This window comes from Felis catus, chromosome B1, assembly GCF_018350175.1.
Source record: "Felis catus isolate Fca126 chromosome B1, F.catus_Fca126_mat1.0, whole genome shotgun sequence".
Lineage (NCBI taxonomy): Eukaryota > Metazoa > Chordata > Mammalia > Carnivora > Felidae > Felis > Felis catus.
The window spans coordinates 172,410,278-172,425,167 of NC_058371.1; the positions used below are offsets into that span (position 1 = coordinate 172,410,278).

Genomic DNA, 14,890 nt, shown 5'->3' on the forward strand with positions numbered 1-14,890 from the left:
TACGAGCTAGGCGAAAACCAAACTTCTTATGATGACATTAAGACACTGCTGAAATAATGAGGTTTATTGGAATTTCACAATAACTGTGCTATTTGGGTGATGAGAAACCTCTTCGTTCTAAAGGGCTTAGTACAACAGGACTTCCTTTAGAATTTACACATATTCTCACACCCATTATCTTATCTGAGCCTCACAACAATCCTGTAAAGTAAACAAAGTAAATACGATTATGCCCATCTCTTTCAATAGGACTTGGCCTTTAAAGTCACATAAGCAAATGAGAAGCTCCAGAGAAGTGTTTGGAGCCCTACCTTTTTAGCATTAAAGTCCGTGTCAGCATCTGCCTCAGTTCATCAGGCCCCACATCTTTTAAACTGTCGAGGAACTTGTGGGTGCTAAGGTAGATGTTGTTTATTTTTCCACTCTGTGTCTGGCAGGTCAACTCTCCATTATATAACAGCAAAGGTTTATGCGAGAAGGGAACTTTGGTGCCTCCAGCCAAAATCACCTTGGATCCTGTATTTTAAAATAGACATCTTAATGCTAAAAGCGAATACTCAGCACAAAAACCAGAAAGGAAGGTTTTAATTTCACTGTCACGGAAATTTAACGACAATTGTACAAAAAAGGTGATTAAGTACCTTGTATCGTGTCCTTGTGAAAGACGTAGGTGTACACCTTATCATCATCGTAAGCAATAAATACACCTTTATCCATTGGCCAGTTTTCCCAAAGGACACCTTTAATGGTTGGTGAAAAATCTGGAATCTCATAGGTAGCGTCATTGACCTACAAAACAGGATTTACAGATTTGCCCCAAGCATGTACTTTGTTATCACTTGCCTTGGTAGGAGCCTGTCTGCAGCCATGGTTGGCATAGTTTTCCCAACGCATTCAACCCAACAACACTCCAACCGTAACAGGAAGGAAAGTTCCTTTCCCGATTCTTGTACCAGATCTGGCTTGGCCTAAAACTTGTTGAACTCGGGAAAAACTGTAAGTCTGGACACAAAGCTTCAGCTTAAGGAAAAAAAAAAAAATTGAAACTTCTCAAGACAAAAGAAATTTAAACTATGAACACACTGGTGTTTGGAAAATTTTCAATCCCTGGTATATAGAACAAATTAACTCATACATATTTGAAAATTAAAGAAATTCCACTGGGTCTGTTTTGTTTCAAAAAACTTCTCCACAATGCATTCCAATAAATTGAAAATGTACTGTTAGTGATATAAGCTATTGGCCTTGGCAGACAGGCTTATATAATATCCTGAATGTGAAACTGAGAAATACCCACCTCCTCTCTACCCTATTTGCCTCTCAGAGTCAGAATGAAATAGAAGATTCTTGCAGATAATAACCAATACTATAGAGCTGGCTGTCTAACATAGTAGCCACTGTGTAACATCCACATGCAGCTATTTGAACATTGAAACGTGTGTAGTCTGAACTGAGATGTGTGTAAGTGTAAACTATCCAATAGGTCTCAAGGAGCTAGGATGGACAAGAGGGTAAAACGTCTCAGTACTTTATATTGATTACATACTGATATAATAATATTGGGTTAAACATATTAACATGAATTTCACCTGTTTCTTTTTATCTTCTTAAAAAAATTACCTAATCAAAAATGTAAACTTGTACGTAGTTCTAATTCTATTCCTATCAAATAGCGCTACTTACCAGGTACTGTGCTAATTACTTATATGTACGTAACTTCATTTAATTCTAACCTCACACTGTACAAGATGGGCATTATTATGCCCATTTTGCCAATGAAGAAACTCAGGCACCAAGGAATTTGTCCAAAGTCACACGGCTAGTAAGTTGAAGAGTCAGGATTTGGACCCAGCAGGCAGTCTGGCTCCAGTCTATGCTTCTAACCACTATGTTACATTGATGCTTGGTTTGTGCGGATGTGCACACCAGGGCCACTGGACTGGTGGTAGAATTTTTAAAGGGTAAACATTTGTTGAGTGCTTATTACACGGCAGACACTGTACTACAAGCTTTATGCACATCATCCCATTTAGTTTTTACATAGCAACCTACAAAGTAGGTACTAGAACTGTACCCATTTTATAAACGGTGAAACTGGGAATCCAATTAAAGTGAGAGCTCTGGAGGAAGCCACTCTGGGCTCATACCACATATACCATTTCATGACTGTGTGACCTTGGGCAAGTTCCTTGTCTTTTCTTTTTCTTTTTTTAATTTAAAAAACATTTTTCTTAACATTTATTCATTTTTTGAGAGACAGAGAGACAGAGTGTGAGTGGGGGAGGGGCAGAGAGAGGGAGACACAGAATGTGAAGCAGGCTCCAGGCTCTGAACTGACAGCACAGAGGCCGATGCAGGGCTTGAACTCACAAACCATGAAATCGTGACCTGAATTGAAGCCGGACGCCTAACTGACTGAGCCACCCAGGTGCCCCGTTACTTATCTTTTCTATGCCTTAGTTTCTTCACCTATAAAATGGCCAATAATATGAGTATTTACCAAGGAGCCTGGCTGTCTCAGTCAGTAGGGCATGCAACTCTTGATCTTGGGGTTATGAGTTAGAGCCCCATGTTGGGCATAAAGTTTACTTAAAAAATGGGAATATATCTGGGGTTGCTATAAAGATTAAGAGATAACTGATATATGTAAGGAGTATTCTGCACAAAAATATTCGTTGTTATTATTACTAATCTTAACTCCAGGTCTGTTTGTCTGTCTTTAAGGTCCATACACTTAAATACTGCATTCTACCATCTCTCTCAAGGGCAACGTATTTACGAATTTTCCGTAATATATCATCACAAGTCACCCTTCATGGGCTTCCAGAGAGTGATGGGGGGACAAGGCTGTTTTATTAGGCATTCATTAGTAAGAAAAATGTCATCTCTCCCACTTCTATTGTACAACATAAGTCACTTCCTCACCATGCACACAGTGAGGAAAAATCGGTTGAATGAATATACATACGAAGGGAACCTACAGGTAAATGTAAGAACTTTAAAGAGGAAGAGCGATGGTCTGAATTGTTCCTTATTCTCATGTATGCACACCGCAGGAGCAGTATTTCTCTCAAATTCACTGAAGTTGAGTAGAGAAGTGAGCTGCATAGCAGCAGCACACTATGACAGGCCGAGTGCTCAAATCAAATCAAACGCACAGCAACCTGGTCTGGAGTCCCGGGGCCTCCGCGCAGCCTCCTCCTGTGCCCTAGGTGGTGGCAGGGGAAGGCCCACACCACAAGCCTTCCTTTCCCTTCCCTGCCACACTGGCCTTACTTGTGGAAGATCGTCTGGTGTTATTTAAAGAGGAATTCGCTCCTGTGGGCACTACACTCCCCTCAGATATTGTGCCCAACCACGTAACTGTTACCCTAGCAGTGAGATCTTAATTTGGATAAAAGCAAATACCCACCCACAGGTCAGAGTGGGAGAGCCTGTGCTCTCATACAGTCAGTCTTTTGTGTGGATTTTGTTTTACCAGGACTTTTTTCTTAACACTTAGCTGGGCTGCAAGTTAGAGTTGGAAACAGGACTTGGAATGGGAAGCAACAAGTGAGATAATTCTGGAACTTGAGGGGTTGAAGGGTGGTAAAGCAATAAAGAGGCAGGGCTTTAACGAACACCTGCTAAATGGCTACCAAGTGCCCAATCACGGGTTTGGAAAAATCAACTCACTGAAACCTCAAACCAACTCCACGAGAAAGGCCATGTAACCTCTTTAACAAAAATTATCAAGGAAAGGAAAACTGTAAAAGGAGAAAGAAAAGTGCATCAGCTCTTTCTGACTCTTACTCTTCAGCCTTTCCCTAGCAGCCAAACCCCATTCTGCCTCCAGCTCCTGTCAGATCCCTGATTTACCCGCCTACCCTCTAGGTGCTCTCAGCAGCAGTTTCCACCCACGGGGAACCCACATGGGGAAGCAAGGCAGCTCGAACGAGTGCCCTGTTACAGAAGGGAGATCTGTACAGGATGAATTTCCGTATCAAGTAGAAAGAACTCAAGGTTATCTTTCTATTTATGTCATTTTCCCTCATTGGTTTTGTGACTGGGAGAGGAACGGGTTGAGTAAGAACTGGCACATTAGGAATTTTGCTTAAATAATGCAAGCACTCCTGTGGAAACTTGTTCTATTTATCAAAGAAAGAAGAGAAAAAAAGAAAAAATTAAAGAAAGAGAAAGGCAGAAAGGGAAGGAAAAGAAGGAGAAGGCGGGAAGTCTCAGCATCTAGTGAAGTGTACAGGGAGGGCAAAGTAGTCTTCACCCAGTGGCTACTGAGGTGGAGGAAGGCACCAGGGGAATGGCTACTAAGACATGTCTGAGAACAGCTGTAGGCTGTGTGGACTGTGACCAAGAACATACTAAATCATTAACTGGATATCAAAGGGAAATGAAAAATCCAAGTAAAAGATGTAAAATCACATTTCCTTTTGCTAATCTATTTCCAAAAAAGTTAAGGATGTGTAAAAAGCAGAGTAACTCATCTAAAAAGGGTCCATCTGTTTTTAATTATGAAAAAAATGCCTTTCCTTTGTGTTCAGAATCTTTAAGGCAAGAGGAAAATCAAATAAGGTGGGTGGAAAGGAGTCCCTGCCCTTTGAACCTTATTGCACAACTGGAGAGAAAGGTCATGTACACGAAGATATATTGTAATATTGTGCAGTAAATCAGGTTAAAGTGGTATAGGATATAATTATTTTTCCATTAAAAAAAATCTTTCTGGTACTGACACTATGAAAAACTGCAGAATATTGGACAAAGTGTTTCATTTGTTTTTTAAGATTTTATTTTGAAGTAATCTCTATGCCCAATGTGGGGCTTGAATTTACAACCCTGAGCTGGAGAGTTGTGTTGTGACTGAGCCAGCCACGAGCCCCAGAAAAAGTTTTCTTGATGTATAGTTGTAGAAATAGATCACAAACACGGTAACAAAGTACTATCATCTTTGAACTGCATAAGAGAAAATGATTTTATATATAATATATATTAAAAACACTGGGTGTTATATGTAAGTGATAAATCCCTAAGTTCTATTCCTGAAATCATTATTACACTATATGTTAACTTGGGTTTAAATTATATATATATATAGATAGATAGATATAGATAGATAGATATCTATATATATATATAGATATATAGATAGATAGATATAAAAGACAATACCGTGAGCAACTATTTCCGCCACTAAAGAAAAGGAGTATGAAACATAAAGAAATAATCACAAAATTAACTCCAGAAGAAGTAGAAAATCTGAATATACTAATAATCGTGAAGGAATTAAGTCAATAGTCTAAATTTTCTCCCTAGAAAGGTATCAGTTGCAGATAATTTTAGATTTCACCAAATCCTCAAAAAAGAAGTAGTTAATCTCTGTCTTTTAATCAACTGTCTTAATGAACTCATTTTAAACATTAGTATAATATTGACTCAAACTGAACAATGACCATATGAAAATTATATGCTTATGTAACTTATAAAAGTGATATTCTTAAAATATTGAAAATAAAGTGCATAAAAATGAAAAAAACCCCACACTTTTCTTTGTATATCGCATTAAAAAAAATAAGTACTTAAAAATCTTCCAGACTTACCGGACAGTAGACAAATCCATCACTTTTTTCATCAATGAAAACTAATCTGGTCCCATTTGGGTCAGGAAAAATCTTTTTCACACTGACAGGGTGTCGATAATCATTAACAAATTGCCAGTCTTCAATGTAGAAATACTGAATGATACCAGTCTAAAAAAAATCCAGTCATAGAAATATAAAGGTTATCAAAAAAATACTTTTAGCACTTAAACATACTTCCTAATTTTAAGAGAAAATATACCATATTTTCATGTAGGAAGAGTCTACAACAATTGTTTACTATATGTAAAGGTACAGACCCGAGACAGTAAATGAGAATGTGCATTTAACAATTAGTTCTAACATTCTTAGTGATATTAAAGCATAACTGATTTTCAGATGTTTTCACTTATAAGAAATATCCTTACAGTTTAAGAATAACTTTCAAACCATGTTATTTTAAAATATTTTGCTGTTGGTAGACAAATTAGAAAATTAAATTTAAAATAAAAACAAACCACCTGATGCAATCAATTGTATTTTTATATATTAGCAATGAACTGTAGATACCAAAATTTAGAAATATATTACCATTTATAATCTCTCAAAAAAAAACCCGAAATATTTAGATATAAATTTAACAAAATGTGCACAGGATTTGTATGCTAAAAACTATAAAACACTGATGAGGGGCGCCTGGGTGGCGCAGTCGGTTAAGCGTCCAACTTCAGCCAGGTCACGATCTCGCGGTCCGTGAGTTCGAGCCCCGCGTCGGGCTCTGGGCTGATGGCTCAGAGCCTGGAGCCTGTTTCCGATTCTGTGTCTCCCTCTCTCTCTGCCCCTCCCCCGTTCATGCTCTGTCTCTCTCTGTCCCAAAAATAAATAAACGTTGAAAAAAAATTAAAAAAAAAAAAAAAAAAAAACACTGATGAAAGAATCAAAAAAGATCTAAATAAGTGGAGAGGTATACTATGTTCATGGATTGGAAGCCTCACCATTATAAATATATTAATTCTCTCCAACTTATATACAGCTTTACCAGAATTCTAATAAAAATCTCAAGATTTTTTGTAGATACAAACAAGATTATTCTAAAATTTATATGAAAATAGCAGAAGAACTATAATAGCTAAAGCAATCTTGAATAAAAAAAGAATAAAGTAGGAAAATCAGTTTAATCAGTTGCAAGTTTTTGGGTTTTGTTTTTTTGTTTTTTTTTTTTTGTTAGCTACAGTAACCAAGACTGCGTAGTATTGGTGAGTGGACAGACACATAGGTCACTGGAACGGAATAAAGATAGACCCACCCAGATACTCCTAATTGATCCTTTTCCTTTTTTTAAAAGATGTCTGTACTTCATTTTAAATAATAGCATATTGAGGTATAACTCATATACCATGTAATTCACCCACTTAAAATATAGAACTCCATGGTTTTTAGCATAATTTACAGACTGATTTGTATAATGCTTGATCACAATTCATTTTAAAACAATTCATCATTTCAAAAAGAAACTCCATTTAGTAATCTTTCTCATTTTCCCCAACCCCATCCCACTCTCCCCACAGTCTTAGGTAACCACTAATCTACTTTCTATCACTAGATTTGTCTATTCTGGACATGTCACATACACAGTATCATACAATATGTGGTCTTTTGTGACTGCTGTCTTTTACTTAACATGATGTTTTCTAGGTTCATCTACTTTGTAGTAGGTATCAGTATTTTATTCCTTTTTATTGCCAAATAATATTCTATCGTATGGATAAGCTATATGTTCATTTATCAGTTGATGGACATTTGGGTTGTTTCCATCTTTTGATTATTATAAATAATGTTGCTATGAACATTGGTATACAAGTTTTATGTGGACATATATCTTCATTTCTCTTGGGCATATACATAGGAGTGCAATTCCTGGGTCATAAGATAACTCTGTTTAATCTCTTACAGAACTGCCAGAGTATTTTCCCAAGCAGCTGCACCATTTTACATCCCCACCAGCAGTGTATAAGAGTTCTAATTCCTCTCCATCTCTCCCAACACTTGTTATTATCCGACTTTTTGATTATAGCCATTATAGTGGATGAGAGTGTTAACTTCACATTTACTCAGAAGTGAAAACTGGTTCACATAAAAACCTGTATGTGAATGCTTATAGAAGCTTTATTTGCAATATTCAAAAACTGGAACTAATTCAGATGTCCTTCAGTTGGTGAATCCTTAAACAAACTGGTACATCCATATCATAGAATGCTACTCAGCAATAAAAAGGAAAAAAATTATTCATGCACACAATGACTCAAATGAATCAAATGACAAATTATAGAAATGTAGAACAGATTACAGTTGACCCTTGAACAACACAGGGGTTATGGGTACTGACCACCCCCATAGTCAAAAATCCACATATAACTTTTGACTCCCCCCCCCCAAAATTACTAATAGCCTACTGTTGACTGGAAGCTTTACCAATAACACAACAGTTGATTAACACATATTTTGTATGTTAAATGTCTTATATACTGAATTCTTCCAATAAAGCTAGAGAACATACTACAAAAACCTTAAGAATACATTTACAGTACTATACTGAATTTATCGGAAAAAAAATCCACATATAAGTAGACCTGTACAGTTCAAACTCCTGTTGTTCAAGGTCAACTGTAACTTTGTTACCAGGGATTAAGATGGGGGTGAAAGCAGAAGGGAAGTGGATGTGTCTATAAAATAGACACGGATCCTCCTGGCGATAGAATTATTCTGTATCTTGATTATCAATGTTAATATCCTGGTTATAATATATAACATGTTACCATTGGGGGAAACTAGGAAAAGAGTATATTGGATCTCCCTGTTTTGCTTCTTGCATGGGATCTCTTTGTATTGTTTCCTACAACTGCCTGTGAATCTACAATGATCTCAAAATAAAAAGTTTAATTAAAATAAAAACACATAACATCTTGGACTTCTATTCAGGCCAAGACAGAGTAACAAACTGGATTTAACTTTCCCACCCAAACAACCAAAAAGAACAGACAAAATCATGAAAAAACAATTGTCAACATATTGGAATGAGGCAACAAAGAACAGTGATGCCTGAGATTTTGGAAGCAAACCAGGTGAGCCCTATGATTGCTCCAGCTTTTGCTTTGCAAGTTTTCAAGGCATGGCAAAGGGAGGAGGATGCAGGCAGGGCAGGGCTCCCTGAGTTAAGGATATGGAGCTGAGAGTCCAGGGAGCACAGGTGGCTGGACTTTGCAGGGCAGAGGACAAGAGACAAAGAAGCTTGGAGAGCTGCAGGGGGTCCACCGTGAGTCCTCAGCTGGTAGCAATGACTGCATGCATGTGAAAAAACTACAAGGCCATGGAAAGAACCATCCAAAGCGATTAGAGGGAACAGAACTGGGAATAGTGACTGTTTCCAATAGTCAGATTGGAAAAAAAAGATCATAGCTCACAGGGCACTGGGTACAGAATACGGAAAGATCAAAAGTGAGAAATAATTAGCTATAGACTGAGCACTGTTTCACATCTGCCTAAGAAATTATAAAACCAAGACTCAAAAGGGCCAAACTGTTTCTAAGTCAATTAACTGCATCCCAGAGCAAAGTTCAAGAATATTTTTAGAAATACAAAAATATCTAGCACCCCAAAAGGTAAAATTACCAGTATGCAAAAACACAGAAACACATGAACCATAATAAAGAGAGTAATTAATCAATAAAACCTGACACAGATATTAGAATTAGCAGATAAGGTCATTAAAACATGAAATTTTTTTAAAACTATATTTCATGTTTAAAAAGTTAAGTGGAGACATGGAAGACTAAAAAAAAGAAACATATCTTCTACAGATGAAAATACCACATGTGAATTGAAAAATACATTGGATGAGACTAATGACAGATTAGACACTACAGAAGAAAAGGCTAATGACCTTGAAATACAGCAGTAGAAACCATCCAATATGAAACAAAGAAAAAATAACAAAATTATTTGAAGAACACCAATGCTAGGATAGCTTAATGGGTTCAATATAACTGTGTATTTTTTATTATTTGATTTTATCTAATTTGTTGACTTCTTAGTTACAACTTTGTTATTTTAGTGGTTTTTAGGTTTTGTAGTATACACACAACCTGTTAACGGGCATCTACAAAAGATCTGTAGCTAAAATCATATGTAATGGTCAAGAACAAGATGAAGATACCACTCTCACCATTCCTATTCAACAATGAATTGGAATAAAAGGCATCCAGATTGGAAAAGAAGTAAAACTACCTTTACTCAGAGATGACATGATCATCTATATAGAAAATCCAGTGGAATTTACAAAAAACTACTAGAACTACTAAGTGAATCTAGCCAGGCTGCAGTATACAGGGATAATACACAAAAATCAGTTGCACTTCTATATGCTACCAATGAACATTCAGAAATTAAAAACTAAAATGTAATACTATGTATTAAAAAAATGAAAAATGCTAAAATACAAAAATATGAAATACTTAGGTATTAATCTGATAAAAGGGGTATTGGTACACAGAAAACTTGAAAACACTAAGATAAAGAAAACCTAAAGAAATGGAAATATATACCTTGCTCATTGGTGAGTAGATGGCAACTGATCTGTAAGTTCAACATGATACCATTAAAATTCCCAGCAGCCTTTTTGTAAAAATTAACAAGCTTATCATAAAATTCAAATGGGGATGCAAAGTACTGAAAATAGCCAAAACAACTTTGAAAAACAAACACAAAGTTGGAGGGCTAACACTACCTGATTTTAGGACTTATTATAAAGTTACAGCAATTAAAACAGCATGATACTCTTATAAAGATAGACACACAGATCAATGGAATGAGCAATTCCAGAAAGACCCACTTATTTATGGATAATTGATTTTTTAAAAATGTTTATTTATTATTTTTGAGAGAGAGGTGTGGGAGGGGCAGAAAGCGAGTGAGACACAGAATCGGAAACAGGCTCCAGGCTCTGAGCTGTCAGCACAGACCCTGACGCAGGGCTTGAACTCACCAACTATGAGATCATGACCTGAGCTGAAGTTGGCCACTTAACCGACTGAGCCACCCAGGCGCCCCTATGGACAACTGATTTGTGACAAAAGCACAAAGATGATTCAGTGGAGGAAGGACAGTCTTTTCAACAAATGGTGCTGGAACAATTGGAATATCTATAAACAAAAAATGAACTTTGATCTATACTATACCTTACAGTATAAACAAATTAATTCAAAATGGATTGCAGAACCAAATATAAAACATAAAGCTATAAAACTTACAGAAGAAAACATAGTAGAAAAACCTTATGACCTTGGGTTAGGCAAAGATTACTCAGATAGGACACCAAAAGCACAATCTATAAAAAAAAAAAATTTTCATGTTGGACTTCATCAAAATCAAAACATTTTTTCTCTTTGAAAGACACTGGTAAGAGAAAGAAAAGAAAACTCATGCAATGAGAGAAAATACTTGCAAAGTATATATCTGATAAAGGACTTAAATCCAGAATAAAAAAAAAACACTCAAAAATCAATAATAAGAACACAACCCAATTAGGAAATAGCCAAAGAAATTTGAACAGACATTTCACCAAAGATACACAGAAAGCAAACAAGCACATGAAAAGATGCTCCACATTAATCCATTAGAGAAATGCAAATTAAAGTCACAATGAGATTTCACTTAAGATACACTTAAGAGTGGCTAAAATTAAAAAGACTGACCATGTCAAATGTCAGTGAGGATGTAGAGGAATAGGAATACTCACATACTGTTGATGGGAATGTAAAATGGTACACTCAATTTAGAGAACAGACTGTCAGTTTCTTAAAAACTTAAACACACACATGCCATATAATGTAGCCATTCTACTTCTTAGGTATTTATGGAAGAGAAAAGAAAGCATGTGTCCACGCAAAGACTTGAACATGAATGTTTACAGCAGCTTTATTTGTGAAGACCCCATACTGGAAACAGTCCAGGCTGGAAACAACCCCAAACTAGAAACAGCCCCAATATCCATCCTTAGGTTCTTGAGTAAGCCAATTATAATAAATGCATACTATGAAACACCACTCCAGCAAGAAAAAGGAATCAACAATTGACACACACAGTAGGAAATGAATCTCAAAATAATGGTACTGAATAAAAGAAGGCAGATAGAAAGGAGTACATACTGTATGATTCCATTTACATAAAACTCTAGAAAACAGAAACTCATCTATAGTGACAGACAGCAATCAATGTGGTGGGACAAGAAGGAAGAATCATAAAGGGGTGTGAGAAAACTTTTGGGGGTGATGGATGTGTTCACTAGTTTGACTGAATTGATGGTGTTTCACAGGTAACTACATGTCAAAACTTATCAAATTGTGGTTTAAAATTTTTTAATGTTTTAATTCATTTTTGAGCCAGAGAGAGAGTATGAGTGGGGAAGGGGCAGTGAGAGAGGGAGACACAGAATCTGAAACAGGCTCCAGGCTCTGAGCTGTCAGCACGGAGACCAATGCGGGGCTCAAACTCACGAACCGCGAGGTCATGACCAGAGCGGAAGTTGAACGCTTAACCGACTAAACCAGCCAGGCGCCCCTCAAATTGTAGCCTTTAAATAGTGCAGTTTGTTGTCTATCAATCATACCTCGATAAAACTTTAAAAAACATGACGTAGTCAGAATCACTCAAGAAAGATTGAGATAAATGCTGACTTAATGTCAGACCACCACCCTGAGTTACTTCAGAATGCCATGTGGCATAGTGGAAAGAGTAGATTTTACATCAGGAGATACTGTTCACGTTCCACGTCTATCACAAACTTACTAACCTCTTAAAGTTCAGTGTCCTCATCTCTAAAACTTCTCTGCTTATTTTAGAAAACTAATGAGATAAAATAAGTGAGATCGGGGCTTTATAAACTGTCATGTATCATACAAATGTATTATATTTACTATTATTTACCATTTCCCTTGCCACTTTACCTGACACATGAGGCCTACCCCACTGGTGTATATTACTAAAAAGACTGATCATTTTAGGTCAAACTTAGAGTCTCCCTTATGGCAATAGTGTGTTTTAAGACATGCTCTTTTTTAAAGAACAGTTCAATGTGAGAAAATGAAACATTTAAAACAGTGAATTGCTTTTCTAATTAATGTGGAAAACTGCCCTTCCTACCACCTTTACTAAATTATTTTAGAGATTGAACAAGATAACCAATATGATAGGTTTTGAAAAATCTTTGAAACCTATATTTGTACAAATATGAAGTGCTATTACTGTGTTTTATGTCCATGTGACTAATGTAATATTTAGAGGAGTAGGGTACTAGTGGTTCAAAAGACGAGACAGTTAAAGTGGGATTCTCAATACACAATTAATTTTACTACTTATTAAATGCCTACTAAATATAGGCAGTGAAGATCTAAAGCGTAATGAGGTGTCTTATGTTCATCACCACATTAAATCCTTAAAGCATCCAGATAAGGAAACTGAGGCTTGGGGGGGTTAAGTACCACCTAGCAAGTAATAGAACTGGCATGTGAGCCCAGACTTTCCAGGCTCCAAAGTCTGCTCTTTTTACTCTGCCATCAGAATTGCTTATAATCACAAAAGCAACTTGATAGCAAATCATGCCACCTATTTGCTGTACATGTCTACCTACTGTAAATAACAATATAATGTAACATACACAATATACATGCATATTACAAAATAACAATTAAAAATTCCCCTATGTTCTGTATCAAAGAAGCCACTACGTACATCTGTACCATAGATGAGGAAATCACCAGTTAAGGCATGGCATAAAATACGGCACTTATCATCCACTGCCGGGAAGAGTCGAGTCTCACGTTCTTCTTGAGCATCCAGGATTTCACTTTCTATCTAAAATACAAAAGAATAATAGCTTATAGGTGTATTTGACTAAACCTGGCCTGTAACAATCTAGGGAGATAGGAGAGAGTCTTCCTAAGTTCGATTAAACGTTCAGACTACTGAATGTCTACTGAGAAAGACATCAGACAGGAACAACCTGGCAGGGCAGCATTAAACAACCCCTTTTAGGGGAATGGTTTTTGCAGCAGGCCCTGCAGTGGTAATAGCTACTCTCTTTGGTTTCCCAGAAGCAAAGAGGCATGAAATAGATGTAAGAGAGGCCCTTGTTTAGGGACCACATTTTGGGACCCAATGTCTTTTGAACAATGGGCTTCGTTTCAAGGATCCCCCCTAGCGACATGCCCAAATACAGAAGTCAATTCATTCCAGGAAGACCAGGCATATAACATGCCCATCAGTTTTTAATTTCCCACTAGATGCAGTCTACCAACAGGATCTACTTGGCTGCGGCAGTGTTGTGAGTAGCACAGTGGATATTTTGTTGGGTTTCTTGGAAACAGAGCAAGAAAGTTAACTGAACATCTCATGCAGAAGGGGTAAAGAGTTCTGTTAGTCCCTTATGCACACCTGGCTTTCTAGCTTTCTGACCAAAGTTCTTGATAATATGACATTAGGCTGATCATCATCATCATTTAAACTGAGTCATCACTAGTCCTGAGGGCTCTGGGACATCAAAATTACACTTACCAAGTGCAACTGGACTTTGCCTTCAAAAAGTGCAGCAGCATAGTCAGAATGAAGGCAAACACTGGATACCGTCCCCAGATATTCCACATCTTTCAATTTTTTAACAGCTGTAGCAATAAACACACACACATTAATATATAAATGAAACTACATAAAGATTTGCAAATAATTTTTACATGTGTGTTTTTAAGGGCATTCTGAACCAAAAATTTGTATTTTGGCCGTTCTAAAGACAATCTTAGTTGTCATATAGATTTGCCTTCAGGAATTCCATAGTGGTGCATGTGAAACCAAGTAAGAGAAAATAAAATCACACATAAAACAATGAAAAATTACACTTTCGTGACAATAAGCTTAATGGTGTACTCTATTGGGGGATAATTCTCAGGCTCACTCTACTCCTGAGGGAGATCTGACCCCCAAAGGGGAGAAGAAAAAGCAAGGCTCCCTTCAGGTGCTAGTGGTCATTACTTCATGGATAAAAGGAGGCGGAAGGGACCCAACCACTAGCCTACCCAAGAAAGTGCCAAAGAAAGTCATTGTGCAAAGGTGGATCACACGTTACTTGATTTAGTTTTGCTCATGACCCCTTACAAGTAGAAGAATCCTCATTTTCCAGACGAAGTCTTCCAAAACAAGGCTCAGAGGGGTAGATAATTTGTCTACAGTCACCCAGCTACAAGGAGCAGAAGGGGAATTTGAACTCGGGGCCT

General features: G+C 36.9%; 1 protein-coding gene across 3 annotated transcripts in view; it reads right to left on the reverse strand.

Annotated features, from left to right (window-relative positions):
• WDR19 (WD repeat domain 19) overlaps nt 1-14,890 on the reverse strand; it is a 113,948-nt gene that overhangs the window by 60,274 nt on the left and 38,784 nt on the right. For all 3 annotated transcript variants that reach the window (XM_006931161.4, XM_003985437.5, XM_019829627.3), the window contains exons 13-17: nt 14,178-14,284; nt 13,356-13,478; nt 5,592-5,741; nt 642-789; nt 312-516 (exon numbers count right to left, since the gene is read on the reverse strand). In XM_006931161.4, the coding sequence (XP_006931223.1) occupies nt 312-516; nt 642-789; nt 5,592-5,741; nt 13,356-13,478; nt 14,178-14,284 (733 nt within the window). The remainder of the gene's footprint in view (nt 1-311; nt 517-641; nt 790-5,591; nt 5,742-13,355; nt 13,479-14,177; nt 14,285-14,890) is intronic.